Source organism: Salvelinus alpinus, chromosome 4, assembly GCF_045679555.1.
Source record: "Salvelinus alpinus chromosome 4, SLU_Salpinus.1, whole genome shotgun sequence".
Lineage (NCBI taxonomy): Eukaryota > Metazoa > Chordata > Actinopteri > Salmoniformes > Salmonidae > Salvelinus > Salvelinus alpinus.
The window spans coordinates 34636944-34657455 of NC_092089.1; the positions used below are offsets into that span (position 1 = coordinate 34636944).

Genomic DNA, 20512 nt, shown 5'->3' on the forward strand with positions numbered 1-20512 from the left:
CAAACCACAGTTAGGTCATCTGCTTCTATCCGCCATCCACTGGCATACTGTTATGTTCAGCTAATAACCCTTTTATTTATTTTTCTGTCACATGGTGGTCAAAGCAAGAGTGAGAACTGTCTGTACAACCGCTCCCCCTTTCTCCAGTTAATGTCACCTCTCCCAGCTCTTACTGACACCTACTGACGAGCCCCTCTCTCTTTCCATTTACTGTAACCCTCACCCACTTAGCACAGACCGACACCGGACCTCCATGGAATTTGAAAATTAGTTGGAAGTTGGTCAGTCCAAATCTGAACAAATCGTAGATATCCGTTTTACAAGTTTGGACAGTACAGTAAGGAAATGTAGAGTATACAGTAGATCAGTATAATACAGTAGAGTTTAGTACAGTAGAGCACTAGAGTAGAGTGCAGTATAATTTACTGAACTGTATTTTACTGAACCTTATTCTACTACTGTGCTGTGTTCTGCTGTATGTAATGTCCAAACTGAATTGGTCCGATCCGGACCCACCAAATTTGGTCTTGTTTGAGGGTGGCACTCATTAGAATAATAGCCAATGTGTAGAACAGGGGTAGGCAACCCTGTTCCTGGAGTGCCCTAGGTACTGCAGGATTTTGTTCCAACTAGGCACCACACCTGACCAACTGAGCTAATTGATCAGTTCAGTGATTTCCTAAATTCAACACACCAACACTCCAGGACCAGGATTTCCTACCACTGGTATAGAATAATACCCCAAAATGCGAAGGAGGATATTTAAAATGTTCTACCTTGGTGTACAAATTCAGGATACATCATGAGAATGACATACAGAAATGCATAATTATGAATTGTACAGATCAGGGACCCATGGTGTAATTTTGTTATCATTCTCTTCCTGGATGTTAATCCACTTCGCTTACTGTTCAATAACCCAAATAGATTTTTTTTTCAAACTCAAGGTGTCATATCATAGCTGACACCCCATTCTTTCTGCAGACATTTTTGAATCTTAATTCAGAGTAGATACAGTATTTACTAGAGCTTTTGAAAAACTTTTACCGTAATTCTGTTACCCGACTTTACAACTGCACTCTTCTGTGAGGTAAATGTGTTTTTGTAAAGTAGTCGTAGAGTTGTATGGCTTGTTTAATTTGGCAATCAATAGTTTTTGTTTGGCATACTTTTAAAGTGAAAAATCTGTCATTCTGTTACTGTGGAATTGCCCTAGAGCATAATAGAAACAGAATGAATGTATTCGTACTAAACTACCATAGGCTGTGATTTTAAACGGGATGTAGAGGAGTTAACCTCTCTAGGGTATGTGGGACGGTAGCGTCTCACCTCGTCAACAGCCAGTGAAACTGCAGGGCGCCAAATTCAAAACAACAGAAATCCCATAATTAAAATTCCTCAAACATACATGTATTTTACACCATTTTAAAGATACACTTGTTGTAAATCCAGCCACAGTGTCCGATTTCAAATAGGCTTTACGACGAAAGCAAACCAAACGATTATGTTAGGTGAGTGCCTATTCACAGAAAAACACAGCCATTTTTCCAGCCAACGAGAGGAGTCACAAAAAGCAGAAATATAGATAAAATGAATCACTAACCTTTGATCTTCATCAGATGACACTCATAGGACTTCATGTTACACAGTACATGTATGTTTTGTTCGGTAAAGTTCATATTTATATCCAAAAATTCCACTTCCTGTTTTTTTTCTCAGGTTTTTGCCTGCCACATGAGTTCTGTTATACTCAGACATAATTCAAACAGTTTTAGAAACTTCAGTGTTTTATATCTAAATCTACTAATAATATGCATATCCTAGGATTTGGGCCTGAGTAGCAGGCAGTTTACTCTGGGCACGCTTTTCATCCGGACGTGAAAATACTGCCCCCTACCCCAAAGACGTTAATGGCGGCTTTACATGCTCATTGTGAAACAGGGAAGTCTTACATTGTCTTCCGACAGGTGGTGTCACTGCCACGCTTGTCTCTCAACTGGAATCGCTGTGCTATCTGACGTAAGACAATGAAGTCCGACATGATTGTGTTGAAGTGCTTTTGATGTTCGAACAATTCTTCAACCAATAAGATGTTATCTAGCTTGATAGGCTAGCTAACATTACTAATAATACAGTTAGAGAGCTTGCTTAATCTTGACAATATGATCAGAGTAGCTACATTATCCATATTGAGGTTTTAATTGTAAAAAACAGATTTGTCATCTTTTGGTTTAAAAGGTCAGTGGTGAAAAATTGCAACTCTGGACCACGACTTGGAGAATTGTTTCGGTTAAATGTCCCACTTGGAACTAGGAGCTTCCGATAATGCCTATAGCACGTGAACGCAACATAAGTAGGTCTAGTTGGGCTTGATAAGGTGATGCCATAATGTCAATAAAGACATCTTTAAATTAAACAAATCCAATTAGCTCTGTAATAAGCCTTCATAATGCCTATAATAATGTGTAGCTAATATACTGATGTGTAAGCCTAGAGGTGTAATCTGCGATTGCTACGTACTGTAATTTTTTTAGATATATTCATTGATTCTAAACGAATATAACTGATACCTCATGAACTTAGTTCAGCTGCCTAACCTCATCAGAACCCAAAATTATAAGCTTGTTTTACTCAATTGTTCTGTCAATTTGTAAAGAAACATAGCTACACTACTCCAACAGCTTTGGTGTCCCTCTTAGTGAGTGTACCCATATTCAGAGAACACTGTTTGTACCAGCTGCACTTTGCTCTTCTGAAATCTGAGATGTCTTTGATTACAGTATTTTTTTGTTTGTTTTGGAGACATGAAAATCAAGCATTGTTTTTGTTTCCTCAGGATATTGTGCTGGTCTAGATGTGTTTCCTGGATCTGGACCTGTGAATGGAACATTGGGAGGAAATGTGATTTTCAAAACCACCATCAATCCAACCACACTTCTTACAATCATCTGGACTTTTGGTGAACCCCCTGTCTCCATTGTTGACTTTGTCAGTTCTGCAGGTCCTGTGATCGGAGAGGGATATGTTGGTAGGATCAGTCTGGACAATAGCACTGGATCTCTGGAGCTCAGGAAACTGACCCTGAATGACAGTGGGACATACAGAGTGAACCTAAGAACGGCTGCTGTTCCTCAGGTGGGAACTACTTCACTGTTTGTCTATGGTGAGTTCCAAATGTTGCAGGGTAAGGTATGTACATAATGTTACATTCACTAACATTACGTTCACGAAGAGTGATATTCGGAGAACAATTGTCACAATGCGTGGGTAACGGCACCGTCAGTGTTTTCTTTGATCAAGTGTCAAACTAGTTAAGACGATCTAAGCAAGGCTGACAACTTGTTCTCAACTGGCCTACCTGGTTAAATAAAGGTAAAATAAAAGGCTGGCTGAGGTCCCTAAGGTTTAGACAGCGTATGAAAACAACCGCTCTCTCATTTAGGTCAACTACCAGTTCAGTGTCAACACCTGGCGTTTTGAGCGTTGTTGCAATATAGGCTGAACACAATGCTTTATAATTTGACCATTTACATTTTTAAATGGTATTTTCTCGGTTGTCCCCTTTTATGAGAGGATTGTTCTTAGGTTGTACCTGGGTTATCTACTTTTGAACATAGGCTTCTACTTTGAGAACATTTTTATTTACTTGAATTGCAGTTATTTTTTTCAAATGTCCAGGTGTTTCTGGCAATGAAACACAATGTGACAGGCAAATAATGTTGAAAATAAAACTAAACTCTTTTGCAATAGTGAGGTGCAATTAGAGGACGTCTTTCAATAGCTGCCTTGTCACCACTGGTCAGGTTTGGCTTCAAATTAGTGGATTTGTCTATTTCAGCCACACCCGTTTCTGACAGGTGTATAAAATCAGGCACACAGCCATGCAATCTCCATAGACAAACATTGGCAACAAGTCAGTTCGTGCTAGAGTACTGTCAAACCCATATTAATGCCCATGATTTTGGAATCAGACGAGCAGCTGTCCACATACTTTTGGTCATGTAGTGTATGAACACAGAAATAATGGACATTTTGAACTCTAATGGTAGTGATATGAGAAAATTACACTCATGGTTTTGACATTTTTCTGGTCTTGACTCGGTTTCACATTTTATCGATGGCAATTTGAATGCACAAGAATACCGTGACGAGATCCTGAGGCCTATTTGTTTTTCTTAAGGTATCTGTGACCAACCGATGCATATCTGTATTCCCAGTCATGTAAAATCCATAGATTAGGGCCTAACAAATTTATTTCAATTGACGGATTTCCTCGTATGAACTGTAACCCAGTCAAATATTTGAAATAAATATTCCAATTATTATTACTTTCTAAAATATGTGAGAATGTGGACATTGCCTGACTAAATAGATTGGATCAGGGATGCAAACTAGTAACCTTTCGGGTAAAATTCGCCATTTTGAATCCAAAATAGGTAACCTACATGATTCGTGTAGATCCGATGAGAAACGTTTGGGCTTTGGATCACTACTGGCTGTAAGAGAACGAGTGATGCACGTTTGGAGCAATACTTGCTGTATCCAAGGCCCAGCCAATCATTCACATAACCGAATGCAGCACGCAACTGAAGAGAGAAGAGACAACCAATTTGCTAGTTACAGCATCAGCGTGTGCTCTGGAAAGGCAGTTTGCCAGTTTAGCAGCACGTCCCTTGAACGATAACGAAGAGGTAGGTGAGATGCATGGCGACGGAGGCGGGGGGTGAGAAGGTGATGAATCGTACTTCATGAGCTGTAACCGAAAATCAACTGGCATTTAAGGTTTGAGGTGAGGGAGCAAGTGTGGTGGAACAAGAATTGTTAGCGTTAAGTATCTTACTAGCTGGATCGAGTTCTGTTAACTAGCTAACAGAGTATACCCCATGGTGGGGTTATGGTAGTTAGCTATGAACTAATGTTTTCCCTCTACAGTATATGGTTATTTTTCAGAATGAGAGAATTAGGTGAAAATGAGGCATTGCTTGTTTAACAAGTGGATTCAGGGATGAAGTGTAGCTGGAGCTGGGCTTAAGGTGGATGCCACTAATGTTATGGGTGAAAGGAACACCACACACTTTCCCTCTTTCTCACTGTTTCAATACGGTTGATAAAAAGGGGTATGCCAGGTGTAGTCTCTGCCTGACAGAGATCAATTATGTCAACAAGGGTCGCGTGCTCTGCTGCTGGCACATTGTAGAACAGATTTCCACAGGCAGAAAGTGTACAATGTAATAATGTTCAATGTAGCCCAAAGCTATTGCTTTTGTTGTTGAACTTGACATACAGTTGTGTGTGAGGGGCGATTATTTTAGTTGTTACTCAGTAAATGTCATTTTTGTCCACACAGACTTGTGCACCTGATCGATGTAAAGATGGCGCCGAAGAGGATGGCTGATGTTTTACATGCTCCTAACCAACTGTGCTATTTGTTAGGTTTTTTTGCGTTGGTTAACTTATTTTCTTACTTTATTTTGTATAGTTGAAGTCGGAAGTTTACATACACTTAGGTTGGAGTCATTAAAACTAATTTTTCAACCACTCCACAAATTTCTTGTCGGTTAGGATATCTACTTTGTGCATGACACAAGTAATTTTTCTAACAATTGTTTACAGGCAGATTATATCACAATTCCAGTGGGTCAGAAGATTACATATACAAAGTTGACTCTGCCTTTAAACAGCTTGATGTCATGGCTTTAGAAGCTTCTGATAGGCCAATTGACATAATTTGAGTCAATTGGAGGTGTACCCGTGGATCTATTTTAACCTGCCTCGCCCCCCCGTTCCGCTAGCGGAACTCCTCCCACATTCCACTGAAAAGGCAGAGCGCGAAATTCAATTTTTTTTTTTTTAGAAATATTTAACTTTCACACATTAACAAGTCCAATACAGCTAATGAAAGATACACATCTTGTGAATCCAGCCAACATGTCCGATTTTTAAAATGTTTTACAGGGAAAACACAATATATATTTATGTTAGCTCACCAACAAATAGAAAAAAGCACAGACATTTTTCACAGCACAGGTAGCATGCACAAAATCAACCAAACCAAAGAAACCAAGAAACAACTTAATCAGATGACAGTCTTATAACATGTTATACATTAAATCTATGTTTTGTTCGAAAAATGTGCATATTTCAGGTATAAATCATCGTTTACATTGCGGCTACAATCAGAAATTGCACCGAAAGCAGCCAGAATAATTACAGACACCAACGTGACATACCGAAATACTCATCATAAAACATTTCTGAAAAATACATGGTGTATAGCAAATGAAAGGCAAAGATCTTGTGAATACAGCCAATATTTCAGATTGTTTGTGTTTTACAGCGAAAACACAATATAGCATTATATTTGCTTACTACAATAGCCTACCACACTACCGCATTCATTCATCAAGGCACGTTAGCGATAGCAATAGGCACGTTAGCGTTAGCGAATAAACCAGCAAAAGATATTAAATTTCACTAACCTTCATAAACCTTCCTCAGATGACAGTCCTGTAACATAAGGTTATACATACACTTATGTTTTGTTCGAAAATGTGCATATTTAGAGCTGAAATCCGTGGTTATACAACGTAGCATAACGTAGCATAACGTGCTAACGTAGCATCTTTTTCCTATAATGTGCAGATATTTCTATTAGACTCTCACCTATTCTGACCAAATAGCTATTCATAAACATTACAAAAAAATACATGTTGTATAGGAAACGATAGATCCATTAGTTCTTAATGCAATCGCAGTGTTAGAATTCTAAAAATATCTTCATTACGACATAAGACTTAGTTATGGTAAGGGAATAACCAAAACCTGAGCGCAAAACTACTAGTACACAGTTCGACAGATATATGAAATAGCATCACAAAATGGTTCCTACTTTTGCTGATCTTCTATCAGAATGTTGTATAAGGGGTCCTTTGTCCAGAACGTCGTTGTTTTGGATTCAGAACGTTCTTTTTCCCTCTTGAATTAGCAAGCACACTGGCCATGCAGCGCTAAGCTCTCCAACGTCAACAAAGTCTAACAACGCAACACGCCGAACGTCCCGAATAAAGTTAAATAATCTAATGAAACTATATTGAAAAAACATACTTTAGGATGATATTGTAACATGTATCAAATAAATTCAAAGCCGGAGCTCATATTCGACCATAACGACACGTTTCCAGTAGGCAATAACAGGTCCCCCCACGCGCCTTGCAGACAACAGAAAATGGGCGACACGTTGTTCCAAGATGGTTTATTCAACGTCAGACAGAGATAATCAACTCATTTTTCCTCTCACTTCCTCTTGACATCCGGGTGAAGGCGTATGACGTGCACGTATAGTCATACGTATAATGCCCATTTATAGGCAGTCACTTGAATAGAAGATAGATTTCAGACTTTCCACTTCCTGGTCACAAAGTGTGCTGCCAAAAGAGTTCTGTTTTACCCACAGACAAAATTCAAACGGTTTTAGAAACTAGAGAGTGTTTTCTATCCAATAGTAATAATAATATGCATATTGTACGAGCAAGAATTGAGTACGAGGCCGTTTAAATTGGATACGATTTTCCCCAAAAGTGAAAACAGCACCCCCTGTCCTTTAAGGCCTACCTTCAAACTCAGTGCCTCCTTGCTTGACATCATGAGAAAATCAGAAGAAATCAGCCAAGACCTCAAATTGTTTTTGTCCTCCACAAGTCTGGTTCATCCTTGGGAGCAATTTCCAAACGCCTGAAGGTACCGTGTTCATCTGTACAAACAATAGTACACAAGTATAAACACCATGGGACCAAGCAGCCGTCATACCGCTCAGGAAGGAGACAAATTCTGTCTCCTAGAGATGTACGTACTATGGTGTGAAAAGTGCAAATCAATCCCAGAACAACAGCAAAGGACCTTGTGAAGATGCTGGAGGAAACGGGTACAAAAGTATCTATATCCACAGTAAAACAAGTCCTATATCGACATAACCTGAAAGGCCGCTCAGCAAGGAAGAAGCCACTGCTCCAAAACCTCCATGAAACCTTCACGGCTGCCTCCAACCGTGAAGAACGGAGGTGGCAGCATCATGTTGTGGGGGTGCTTTGCTGCAGGACGGACTGGTGCACTTCACAAAATAGATGGCATCATGAGGAAGGACAATTATGTGGATATATTGAAGCAACATCTCAAGACATCAGTCAGGAAGTTAAAGCTTGGTCGCAAATGGGTCTTCTAAATGGACAATGACCCCAAGCAGACTTCCAAAGTTGTGGCAAAATGGCTTAAGGACAACAAAGTTGAGGTATTGGAGTGGCCTTCACAAAACCCTGACCTCAACCCTCTAGAAAATGTATGGACAGAACTGAAAAACCATGTGCGAGCAGAGAGGCCTTCAAATCTGACTCAGTTACATCAGCTTTGTCAGGAGGAATGGGCCAAAATTCACCAAACTTATTGTGGGAAGGTTGTGAAAGGCTACCCAAAATGTTTGACCCAAGTTAAACCATTTGAAAGGCAATGCTACTTAATACTAATTGAGTGTGTATACTTCTGACCCATTGGGAATGTGATTAAATAAATTAAAGCTGAAATAAATCTTTCTCTCTACTATTATTCTGACATTTCACAATCTTAAAATAAAGTGGTGATCCTAACTGACCTAAGACAGGGAATTTTTACTAGGATTAAATGTAAGGAACTGTGAAAAACTGAATGTATTTGGCTAAGGTGTATGTAAACTTCCGACTTCAACTGTACATAATGTTGCTACTACCATCTCTTATGACCGAACATTTCTTCTGGACATCGGAACAGCGATTACTCACCTCAAACTGGAAGAAGCTTTTTCCTTTTAATGAGTCTGACGAGAAGGAGAAAAGATGGAGGAAAAGGGGACTCAGGTTGGGCTGCCTTCTGAGCGAGTAAACTCCCACTGCCATCCGTTCTACTGGCTAACATGTAATCAGTGGAAAATAAAATTGTTGACCTACGATTTAAGATTATCCTACCAGCAGGACATTAAAAACTGTAATATCTTATGTTTCACCGAGTCGTGGCTGACCAACGCGGATAATATAGAGCTGGCTGGATTTTCCATGCACTGGCAGAACAGAGAAGCAACGTCTGGTAAGACGAGGGGTGGGGGTGTGTCTGTTTGTCAAGAACAGCTGGTGTGTAATGTCTAATATTAAAGAAGTCCCGAGGTATTGCTCGCCTGAGTTAGAGTACCTTTATGATAAGTTGTCGACCACACTTTCTAACAAGAGTTCTCATCTGTATTATTCGTAGCCGTCTATTTACCACCAAACGCTGGCACCAAGATCGCTCTCAACCAACTCTACTAACCTGTACCCCCGCACACTAACTCGATACCGGTACCCCCTATATATAGCCTCGTTATTTTTATTTGGTAAATATTTTTTTAGCTCTTCTTGAACTGCACTGTTGGTTAGGGGCCTGTAAGTAAGCATTTCAAATCAAATTTTATTTGTCACATACACATGGTTAGCAGATGTTAATGCGAGTGTAGCAAAATGCTTGTGCTTCTAGTTCCGACAATGCAGTAATAACCAACAAGTAATCTAACCTAACAATTCCACAACAGCTACCTTATACACACAAGTGTAAAGGGATGAAGAATATGTACATACCGATATATGAGTGAGTGATGGTACAAAACGGCATAGGCAAGATGCAGTAGATGGTATCGAGTACAGTATATACATATAAGATGCGTAATGTAGGGTATGTAAACATATTTAGTGGCATTGTTTGAAGTGGCTAGTGATACATTTTTTACATGTATGGCAGCAGCCACTCAATGTTAGTGGTGGCTGTTTAACAGTCTGATGGCCTTGAGATAGAAGTTGTTTTTCAGTCTCTCGGTCCCTGCTTTGATGCACCTGTACTGACCTCACCTTCTGGATGATAGCGGGGTGAGCAGGCAGTGGCTCGGGTGGTTGTTGTCCTTGATGATCTTTATGGCCTTCTTGTGACATCTGGTGGTGTAGGTGTCCTGGAGGGCAGGTAGTTTGCCCCCGGTGATGCGTTGTGCAGACCTCACTACCCTCTGGAGAGCCTTACGGTTGTGGGTGGAGCAGTTGCCGTACCAGGCGGTGATATAGCCCGTCAGGATGCTCTCGATTTGTGCATCTGTAAAAGTTTGTGTTCTTTTGGTGACAAGCCTAATTTCTTCAGCCTCCTGAGGTTGAAGAGGCGCTGCTGCGCCTTCTTCACCACGCTGTCTGTGTGAGTGGACCAATTCAGTTTGTCCGTGATGTGTACGCCGAGGAACTTAACTTTCTACCCTCTCCACTACTGTCCCGTCGATGTGGATAGGGGGGTGCTCCCTCTGCTGTTACCTGAAGTCCACGATCATCTCCTTTGTTTTGTTAACGTTGAGTGTGAGGTTATTTTCCTGACACCACACTCCGAGGGCCCTCACCTCCTCCCTGTAGGCCGTCTCATAGTTGTTGGTAATCAAGCCTACCACTGTAGTGTCGTCCTCAAACTTGATGATTGAGTGGGAGGCGTGCATGGCCACGCAGTCGTGGGTGAACAGGGAGTACAGGAGAGGGCTCAGAACTCCCCCTTGTGGGGCCCCAGTGTTGAGGATCAGCGGGGTAGAGATGTTGTTACCTACCCTCACCACCTGGGGGCGGCCCGTCAGGAAGTCCAGTACCCAGTTGCACAGGGCGGGGTCGAGACCCAGGGTCTCGAGCTTGATGACGAGTTTGGAGGGTACTATGGTGTTAAATGCTGAGCTGTAGTCGATGAACAGCATTCTCACATAGGTTCGCGCGAATGCTGCCATCAAGCCACTGTTTCTGGTTGGGGAATGTTTTAAAAGTTGCTGTGGGTACGACATCGCTAATGAACTCGCTCACCGAAACAGCGTATTCGTCAATGTTGTTGTTTGACGCAATGCGGAACATATCCCAATCCACGTGATCAAAGCAATCTTGAAGCGTGGAATCAGATTGGTCGGACCAGCGTTGAACAGACCTTTCTGTCTATAGGCCGGAAGCAATAAAATGGAGTCATGGTCAGCTTTTCCGAAAGGAGGGCGGGGGAGGGCAATAACAATGATCCAGGGTTTTACCAGCCCTCGTTGCACAATCGATATGCTGATAGAATTTAGGGAGTCTTGTTTTCAGATTAGCCGTGTTAAAATCCCCAGCTACAATGAATGCAGCTTCAGGATATGTGGTTTCCAGTTTACATAGTCAAATAAAATTTGTTCAGGGCCATCGATGTGTCTGCTTGGGGGGGGAACATATGCGGCTGTGATTATAATCTAAGAGAATTCTCTTGGTAGATAATGCGGTTGTTATGAGAATTATGATCACACCACGTCTCGTTAATAATAAGGCATACCCCCCCGCCCCCCGAATACAAAGGTCCACATTTGTATTTAGCGCATGTGACAAAGTTTGATTTATAGTGGCCACTATAATAGAGAAAGAAAATTTATATTTCTACTTTTAAGACATTTTTTCCCCCCAAGTGCAATATTTAGATTGTGTGTGGTCACAAGCGTTCTATGGCTAATGCAATATTAATGTATTGTTTTTTTTCTCTGGACTTGAGTGTCGTTTGCAGTAAAGTCTAGGCAACAAATAACATTCGATTGCTTTCCTTACATTTTCTAACCACTTTTACACACACATTATTTTACACACAGTCACATAGATCATATTCTTTGTTTAATTAGTTCATATGTATTTCAAGGATGGATTTAGCCTCAGTCACTAGAAATTAGCATTTTTAAGCTGATATTTATTTTTCTGTATTTTATTATTATCCCCCCTAGCAGGGAGTTTTTTGCATTTTTCAGTGCAACAAAAAAAGTAACACCTTTTTTGTCCCTCACCAGTTTGCATCCCTGTTGGATGCATGCATGGAGATTTTTCTGTAGCCTGTGTGGCTGACACAGGCACACATAATAAATCCATTAATAGCGGTAGCATTCATTTCACCATCGCTGTTTTTACGAGAAAGTGACCAAAAACCAGGTTCTTTAAAAAAAAAAAATTATGAAGGATTTGTATGGAAAACCAAGTTGAAGCCAACATTAGACATCCTCATAATAACTGCACACGGTTTTTCCGCAACAGAGTAGGGAACACCCTTCAATGAAAACAGTGGAAAAAACAGAAGTGGCCACATCTCTCTCAAAAACGGACCAAAAATGAAATCACAGATAATTATAAGGGAGCAGGAGAATTTATAAATTGGCTTCAATAATTAAAATGACTTTTGTCGTGGAAATGTAGTACTAAGAGAGACTTTCTCATTTCTTCCAGCAATCATCTTTATTTAATATTGATTTTATTATTGCAATAATGAAACCGTCGATCCCACACTCTGAAGTGTGTGTGTGTGAGAGAGACAGACTCGTACTAACTATAGTTCATAAAACAACCATTTGGTGCATAAATATAACAATCTTGTAATCCTGTTGCCACACTTTTCAATCACCAAATTAAGAATGTCAGACTTTCAAGGTAGGCCTATTCCAGTACTTGAATTTCAAATTACATTTAAATTATGCTACTTCAAGATCCTTGTATTGTTTGAAAAACGAGTTCATTGACACACCGGTGTGACAATGGAAGTAAAATAATAAAAGGATCCCCATCATCCGTCAGTTTAGGCTAGAGAAATGGGCTGCGTCTCAATCCGCCACATCTGTGGAGGAAGGTGGACGAGCTACAGCGGTGTTTGCAGACCATGAGACATGCTGAAAATTGGTCTTCTCACAAACAACGGCTGTAGCATCCAAAAAGTTTGGCCTACTAATGTGTGAGGGGAGGTTCTCACAAAGACGATGGTGTTCTCCGTTTTGCTCTATGTCCCCCACAAGTGTCACAGGACTAGGTAACCAGTACCGGTTAAATAAAAACTTTCTGAATGCACTTTATTTTTTTTACTTAAAGGGTCCTAAAATTCCAAATCAGATAGCTAAAAGATTCATACTATGACCATCTTAAAACAATTACGATGCATTCGGAAAGTATTCAGACCCTTTGACTTTTTCCACATTTTGTTACATTACAGCCTTATTCTAAAATGGATGAAATTGTTTTCTCATCAATCTACACACAATACTCCATAATGACAAAGCAAAAACAGTTTGTGCAAATGTATTAAAAATAATAAAACTGAAATCACATTTAAGTAAGTGTTCTTTACACAGTAATTTGAAGCACATTTTGGCAGCGATTTCAGCCTCAAATCTCCTTGGGTATGACGCTACAAGCTTCGCACACCTGTATTTGGAGAGTTTCTCCCATTCTTCTCTGCAGATCCTCTCAAGCTCTGTCAGGTTGGATGGGGAGTATCACTGCTCAGCTATTTTCCAGAGATGTTCGATCAAGTTCAGGTCTGGGCTCTGGCTTGGCCACTCAAACATTGAGACTTGTCCCGAAGCCATTCCTTCATTGTCTTGGCTGTGTGCTTAGGGTCGTTGTCCTGTTGGAATGTGAACCTTTGCCCCAGTCTGAGGTCCTGAGCGCTTTGATGCAGTTTTTCCATCAAGGATCTCTGTACTTTGCACCATTCATCTTTTCCTCGATCCTGACAAGTCTCCCAGTTCCTGCCGCTGAAAAACATCACCATAGCAAGATGCTACCACCACCATGCTTCACAGTAGGGATGGTACCAGGTTTCCTCCAGACTTGATGCTTGGCATTCAGGCCAAAGAGTTCAATCTTGGTTTCATCAGATCAGAGAATCTTGTTTCTCATGGTCTGAGAGTCTTTAGATGCCTTTTGTCAAATTCCAAGCGGACTGTCATGTGCCTTTTACTGAGGAGTGGCTTCCGTCTGGCCACTTTACCATAAAGGCCTGATTTGGTGTGTGTGCTGTAAAGATGCTTCTCCTTTTGGAAGGTTCTCCCATCTCCACAGAGGATCTCTGGAGCTCTGTCAGAGTGACCATCGGGTTCTTGGTCATCTCCCTGACCATGGCCCTTCTTTCCCGATTGCTCAGTTTCGCTGTGTGGCCAGAATGATTGAGGCCACTGTGTTCTTGGGGACCTTCAATGCTGCATACATGTTTTTGGTACCCATTCCCAGATCTGTACATCAACACAATCCTGTCTCGGCTCAACGGACAATTCCTTCAACCTTGTAGCTTGGACATGCACTGTCAACTATGGGACCTTTTTATATAGACAGATGTGTGTCTTTCCAAGTCATGTCCAATTAATTTAATTTACCACAGGTGGACTCCAAGTTGTAAAAACATCTCAAGGATGATCAATGGAAATGATGCACCTGAGCAAAATTGAGTCCCATACAGATATATACACACACACGATAACATACGCACTATACACACACATGGATTTAGTACTAGTGGTGGAGTAGGGGCCTGAGGGCACACAGTGTGTTGTAAAATCTGTGAATGTAATGTTTTAAAAATTGTATAAACTGCCTTAATTATGTTGGACCCCATGAAGAGTAGCTGCTGCCTTGGCAGCAGAAATGCAAATTGTCTAAAAACCTCTTTTCACTTTGTCGTTTAAGGGGTATTGTGTGTAGATTGAGGAACATATTTAATCAATTTTAGAATAAGTCTGTAATGTATCAATGTGGAAAAAGTTGTGTTGTGACAAGATAGGGTTGGTATACAGAAGATAGCCCTATTTGGTAAAAGACCAAGTCCATATTATGGCAAGAACACCTAAAATAAGAAAAGAGAAACGATAGTCCATTACTTTAAGACCTGAAGGTCAGTCAATCTGGAAAATGTCAAGAAATTTGAACGTTTCTTCAAGTGCAGTTGCAAAAACCATCACGCGCTATGATGAAACTGGCTCTCATGAGGTCCGCCACAGGAATGGAAGACCCAGAGTTACTTCTGCTGCAGAGGATAAGTTCATTAGATTTACCAGCCTCAGAAATTGCAGCCCAAATAAATGCTACCGAGTTCAAGTAACACACACATATCAACATCAACTGGTCAGAGGAGACTGTGTGAATCAGGCCTTCATGGTCGAATTGCTACAAAGAAACCACTACTAAAGGACACAAATAAGAAGAAGAGACTTGTTTGGGCCAAGAAACACGAGCAATAGACATTAGAAATCTGTCCTTTGGTCTGATGAGTCCAAATTTTTGGTTCCAACCGCTGTGTCTTTGTGAGACACAGAGTAGCTGAACAGATGATCTCCGCATGTTTGGTTCCCACTGTGAAGCATGGAGGAGGAGGTGTGATGGTGTTGGGGTGCATTGCTGGTGACACTGTCAGTGATTTATTTAGAATTCAAGGCACACTTAACCAGCATGGCTACCACAGCATTCTGCAGCGATCCAATCTGGTTTGTACTGTCCCACTATCATTTGTTTTTCAAGGGGACAATGACCCAAAGCACACCTCCATGCTGTGTAAGGGCTATTTGACCAAGGAGAGTGATGGAGTGCTGCATCAGATGACCTGGCCTCCACAATCTTTTTTTTAAAGTAACCTTTTATTTAACTAGGCAAGTCAGTTAAGAACAAATTCTGATTTACAATGACGGCCTGGCCACATCTGCAGTCCTCATGCCTCCTTGCAGCATGTATAACGCACATTCATGCAGATGAGCAGGGACCCTGGGCATCTTTCTTTTGGTGTTTTTCAGAGTCCGTAGAAAGGCCTCTTTAATGTCCTAAGTTTTCATAACTGTGACCTTAATTGCCTACCGTCTATAAGCTGTTAGTGTGTTAACAACCGTTCCACAGGTGCATGTTCATTAATTGTTTATGGTTCATTGAACAAGCACGGGAAACAGTGTTTAAACCCTTTACAATGAAGATCTGTGAAGTTATTTTGATTTTTATGAACTATCTTTGAAAGACAGGGTCCTGAAAAAGGGATGTTTCTTTTTTTGCTGAGTTTATACGATATAACGTCAACTTACACTGCCAAAAATGCAAGGACAGAAAATTCATGTTTTTTCACACGATTTTTGACAAATCTGTCAAGACACCAGCCGTGATAAAAGTTTTAAATCAACCCGTGAATTAAATTAAATATACAGTAGCTATGATCCTACCTTATATCTTAATGTAATGACAAACAAATTGGCTGATTATTATCAATGATGTATCAACAGCTGTAACAAGTTGTCCAGTGTAGGAAATCAACACTGGTACCCTAGTTTATATAGAAAGACGCCTAATTCAAAACAACGCTGTACTTAACTCAGGAAGATCGAAATGCTTATATTCCCATGAAACTAATCAAGGTCAAATGGTTGGCATGCAGATTCTGCATGGATGTTTCACCGGTAAAACTTGAAGAATTATCATTCACAATTGACAGTGAGAAATGTGAAGGGAGGGTGACCACAAACATTTCTGTGTAAAGTAGAGGAAAAGAAACCTGCACAGAGCGTGATGTGGATCTTCATCTCTGGGGAAGAGGTGGGCCGAAAAGTCCGGCAATTTTAGAAAGCACAGTAAACCAATGGCAGGTCAGTCCACCAATGCACTCTTTTCACCACCACGTTAAAATTAACTGCAGCTATCTGGCAAAAAATGCAATGTTTACCTCTGCCACCTTCTGGTTCGTGGGTGTTGAATTTTGGGTGACTCACCAGCAATGTGTGTTTGGGGGTGCTTGGCATTTCCTCATTCAAACAAATGACTGGCAACATCCTAGCCACATTTTATATGACAGCCAACAGTATTGTGAGGGTAGCAGTGCTGTTTTCAGGTTACTGTTACAATGTCACAATCATGGCTTTAGACACCTTGGAACACCTTGCTTTAGATACAGGCATTTGTACTGACACAAACACGTTGATAGATGTCATCTACTCTCTCACCCACAGAGACCATTTCAAACGTGACCCTGAGGGCCAACGTCATTGATCTAATGGAACTGAATGACACTGTCATTTTCTCCTGCTCTGTGTCCTCTGGCTCCTCCCCCTTCTCTTACCGCTGGCTGAATGGCAGCTCTGAGGTCACAGCCAGATATGGAATTCAGCTTGGTGATGGAGGCCGTACTCTCACCATAGCCAATGTGACCCGGTATGACCAGGGGCCATACAGGTGTATTGTGTCCAACCCCGTCAGCAGTAAACCCAGCCAGAATCTAACCCTCATCATCAGCTGTGAGTCGCTAACCTGCATGTCTAATATATCTGTATGCAGAGAAAGTAATTTATGTAAACGTTGTTTACCTTTCACCATGTACTTCGCATACAGTGCTGTAGTTATATCTTGATTTTGTTTTCTGCAGTACTTGTCTGCTTAAGAATAACTACACATATTGCTAATTAAATCAGATTCTTAGGTTACAATGTTATTGCCTGTTCTGCATATCACTAACACCTGCTTATGAAAGCAGTCCTGTGGCATGTCTTAATGTTTTATCACTTCTTCCTTTTGGCTCTAAGCTGTTGCTTATATTTCTATTGAATCCAGCTTGCCTACTGTATGTGTTGGGTGGCTAATTGCTGGTGATGGGACATTTTGAAGCTAGATAGATAGATGGATGGATAGATACACACACTAATGATAACATGACACATCTTAAATAGGTCTCTTGAACATGTTCTAAAAAGTATAATTACATCACGGTCAACCTCCCCTCTTTAATGCTGGTGTTGAACATGGACCATTCATTACAGATGGTCCAGAAAACACCACAATGAAGGTGACCCCTCTAGATGTACTGTATGGATCAGGGTCAAACCTCACCCTGTCCTGCTCAGCTGAGTCCAGTCCGTCTGCCCAGTTTCAGTGGCTTCTGAATGGAACACTGCTGTCCAATAACGGACCAGAACTCAGGCTGGAGAACATCCAGGCCAATCAGAGTGGTAGCTACAGCTGCTGGGCCCATAACAGCAGAACCCTGAGGTACCAGATATCTGAGCCCTCTGACATCACTGTGCTGGGTAAGTGGTAGAGAGGAAATGGAGACAGTTATGAGAGGAAAGAGAGACTGGCTCTGGGGTGCTATGGCTGAACTGACATAAATGTTTAAGTTTTGTTCTCAAGACCTTTGCAAGGTCTTTAAGTACACCTTCCTCGATGTGCAGGGGTACGAGCCCTGGTGTACTGGACACCCCCGCAGCCCCTGCAAGGTGGGAGGGGGGTTGTGTCACGAGCTCTGGGAACCCTTGCGCCTGTCATCGATATCATTAAAATGTAATCCTCATAAATTATTTTGACAGTAAACCTCCAAAATGTAATTAATAAACTGTTTCAATTTCCATATGTACTAGGAAGCTAAATGTTTGTTTCTTGGACTTCAGGAATGTGACACAGTGCTTTGGGTCTTGAAAAATAAAAATAATAACTGATTGAAAGTGTAAGGAGCAAACAAATGCCATGGTCAAGGCTACGATGGCGCCAGTGCAATGAGAGGAGCTTACTCGTGTTCAAAAGCTCATATCAGACAGAGCCCAATGCTTTTTATATACTGTACTTAGTTCAACATGAGTTTTAGTTTAGAAAATGATCTCTTGGCAGAAGCAACAGTTTGATTGCCGTAGCAACATCATGAAAACTGGGCAGAAGGGAGGAGTGCTTCAAATACAACAGTTATACAACATCTTTAACCTCTTGACGCTAGAGGTCAGATTTTTTCTTTTTTAAATAACGTTCCCAAGGTAAACAGACTATTTCTCAGGTCCAGATCGTAGAATATGCATATAATTTACAGATTAGGATAGAAAACACTCCAAAGTTTCCAAAACTGTCAAAATATTGTCTGTGAGTATAACAAAACTGATTCTGCAGGCGAAAACCTGAGGAAATCTAACCCAGAAGTGATTTTTAATATTTTTTTTCATCTGCGTTTCCTTGCCCGTCTTTCTTCCATTTAAAGGGGTATCAACCAGATTCCTTTTCCAATGGCTTCCTCAGGCTGTGACCAGGCTTTAGACATAGTTTCAAGCTTTTATTTTGAAAAATGAGCGTGATTTTTCAAAACTAGTCAGGTGTCCTTTAATTAGCTCTCCATTTTCTTTCTCTCTTTTATTGAATAGGTTACGGTCCGGTTGAAATATTATCGATTATGTTTGTTAAAAACAACCTGAGGATTGATTTTGTTATAAAAGTAATATTTATCGAACAAAAATAACATTTATTGTGTAACTGGGAGTCTCGTGAGTGCAAACATCCGAAGATTATCAAAGGTAAGCCATTAATTTTATTGCTTTTCTGACTTTCGTGACCATGCTAATTTGGGGCTAGCTGTTCCAGCATTGATTGATACACTCACAAAAGCTTGGATTGCTTTCGCTGCAAAGCATATTTTCAAAATCTGACACGATAGGTGGATTAACAACAAGCTAAGCTGTGTTTTGGTATATTTCACTTGTGATTGCATGATTATAAATATTTTTTGTAATATTTTGCGCCCTGCAATTCAGCGGTTGTTTAGGAAAATGATCCCGCTAAAGGGATCCGTAGCGCAGAGAAGTTAATTGACCCTCTCATTCTCCTTAATTGCCATCCTCAAAATGTTACGGAAAGAGATTAACTGTATAGGAAGCTCTTGGGACAGGTCATCTGGATACTGGACTGATGCAAACAGATTATCATATTTAGCGGACAACAGTTCTTGAGGGCTTAAAAAAAAAGGTAGTTTGCCATTTTTTTTGCAAACTGGTAATCCACCGTTTGAGTTGTGTGGTTGCAGTATCAACAGTCCCTTATCTCTGGTATATCTTGTGTAGTGGAAATTCTAATCAAGTGAGAGAGTGTAACGCGCTTCCTCCTTCTCCTCATCAGAAGAGGAGTAGCATGGATTTGACCAACGTGCAGCGGGTTTTGAATACATCATGAAACTTTATTTACAAGACAAAACTAAACACACGAAGAACACTTGAATATTTTACAAAACAACAAAACGAAGAAGACAGACCTGAACGAGAGTACTTACATAAAACACGAAGAACGCACGGACAGGGAAAACAGACTACACAAAAACCGAACAAACGCTACAGTCCCGTGTGGTACACCGACAAGGACACAGGAGACAATCACCCACAAACAAACAGTGAGAACAACCTACCTTAATATGACTCTCAATTAGAGGAAAACGCAAAACACCTGCCTCTAATTAAGAGCCATACCAGGCAACCCAAAACCAACATAGAAACAGCAAACATAGACTGCCCACCCAAAACTCACGCCCTGACCATCACACACATACAAAACAGAAAACAGGTCAGGAACGTGACAGAACCCCCCCCTCAAGGTGCGAACGCCGGGCGCACCAGCACAAAGTCCAGGGGAGGGTCTGGGTGGGCATCTGACCACGGTGGTGGATCAGGCTCCGGACGCTGTCCCCACACCACCATAGTCACTCCCCGCTTCTGTATCCCCCTCCCAATGACCACCCTCCAACTAAAACCACCTAAATGAAGGGGCAGCACCGGGATAAGGGCCAGCACCGGGATAAGGGCCAGCACCGGGATAAGGGGCAGCACCGGGATAAGGGGCAGCACCGGGCTGAGGGACTCTGGCAGGTCCTGGCTGAGGGACTCTGGCAGGTCCTGGCTGAGGGACTCTGGCAGGTCCTG

At 41.2% G+C, this 20512-nt stretch overlaps 1 protein-coding gene across 8 annotated transcripts in view; it reads left to right on the forward strand.

Moving 5' to 3' along the window:
• LOC139573383 (cell adhesion molecule CEACAM5-like) overlaps window positions 1-20512 on the forward strand; it is a 62929-nt gene that overhangs the window by 17945 nt on the left and 24472 nt on the right. For all 8 annotated transcript variants that reach the window (XM_071396762.1, XM_071396763.1, XM_071396764.1 and 5 more), the window contains exons 2-4: window positions 2837-3163; window positions 16805-17089; window positions 17609-17875. In XM_071396762.1, coding sequence (XP_071252863.1) covers window positions 2837-3163; window positions 16805-17089; window positions 17609-17875 — 879 coding nt within the window. The remainder of the gene's footprint in view (window positions 1-2836; window positions 3164-16804; window positions 17090-17608; window positions 17876-20512) is intronic.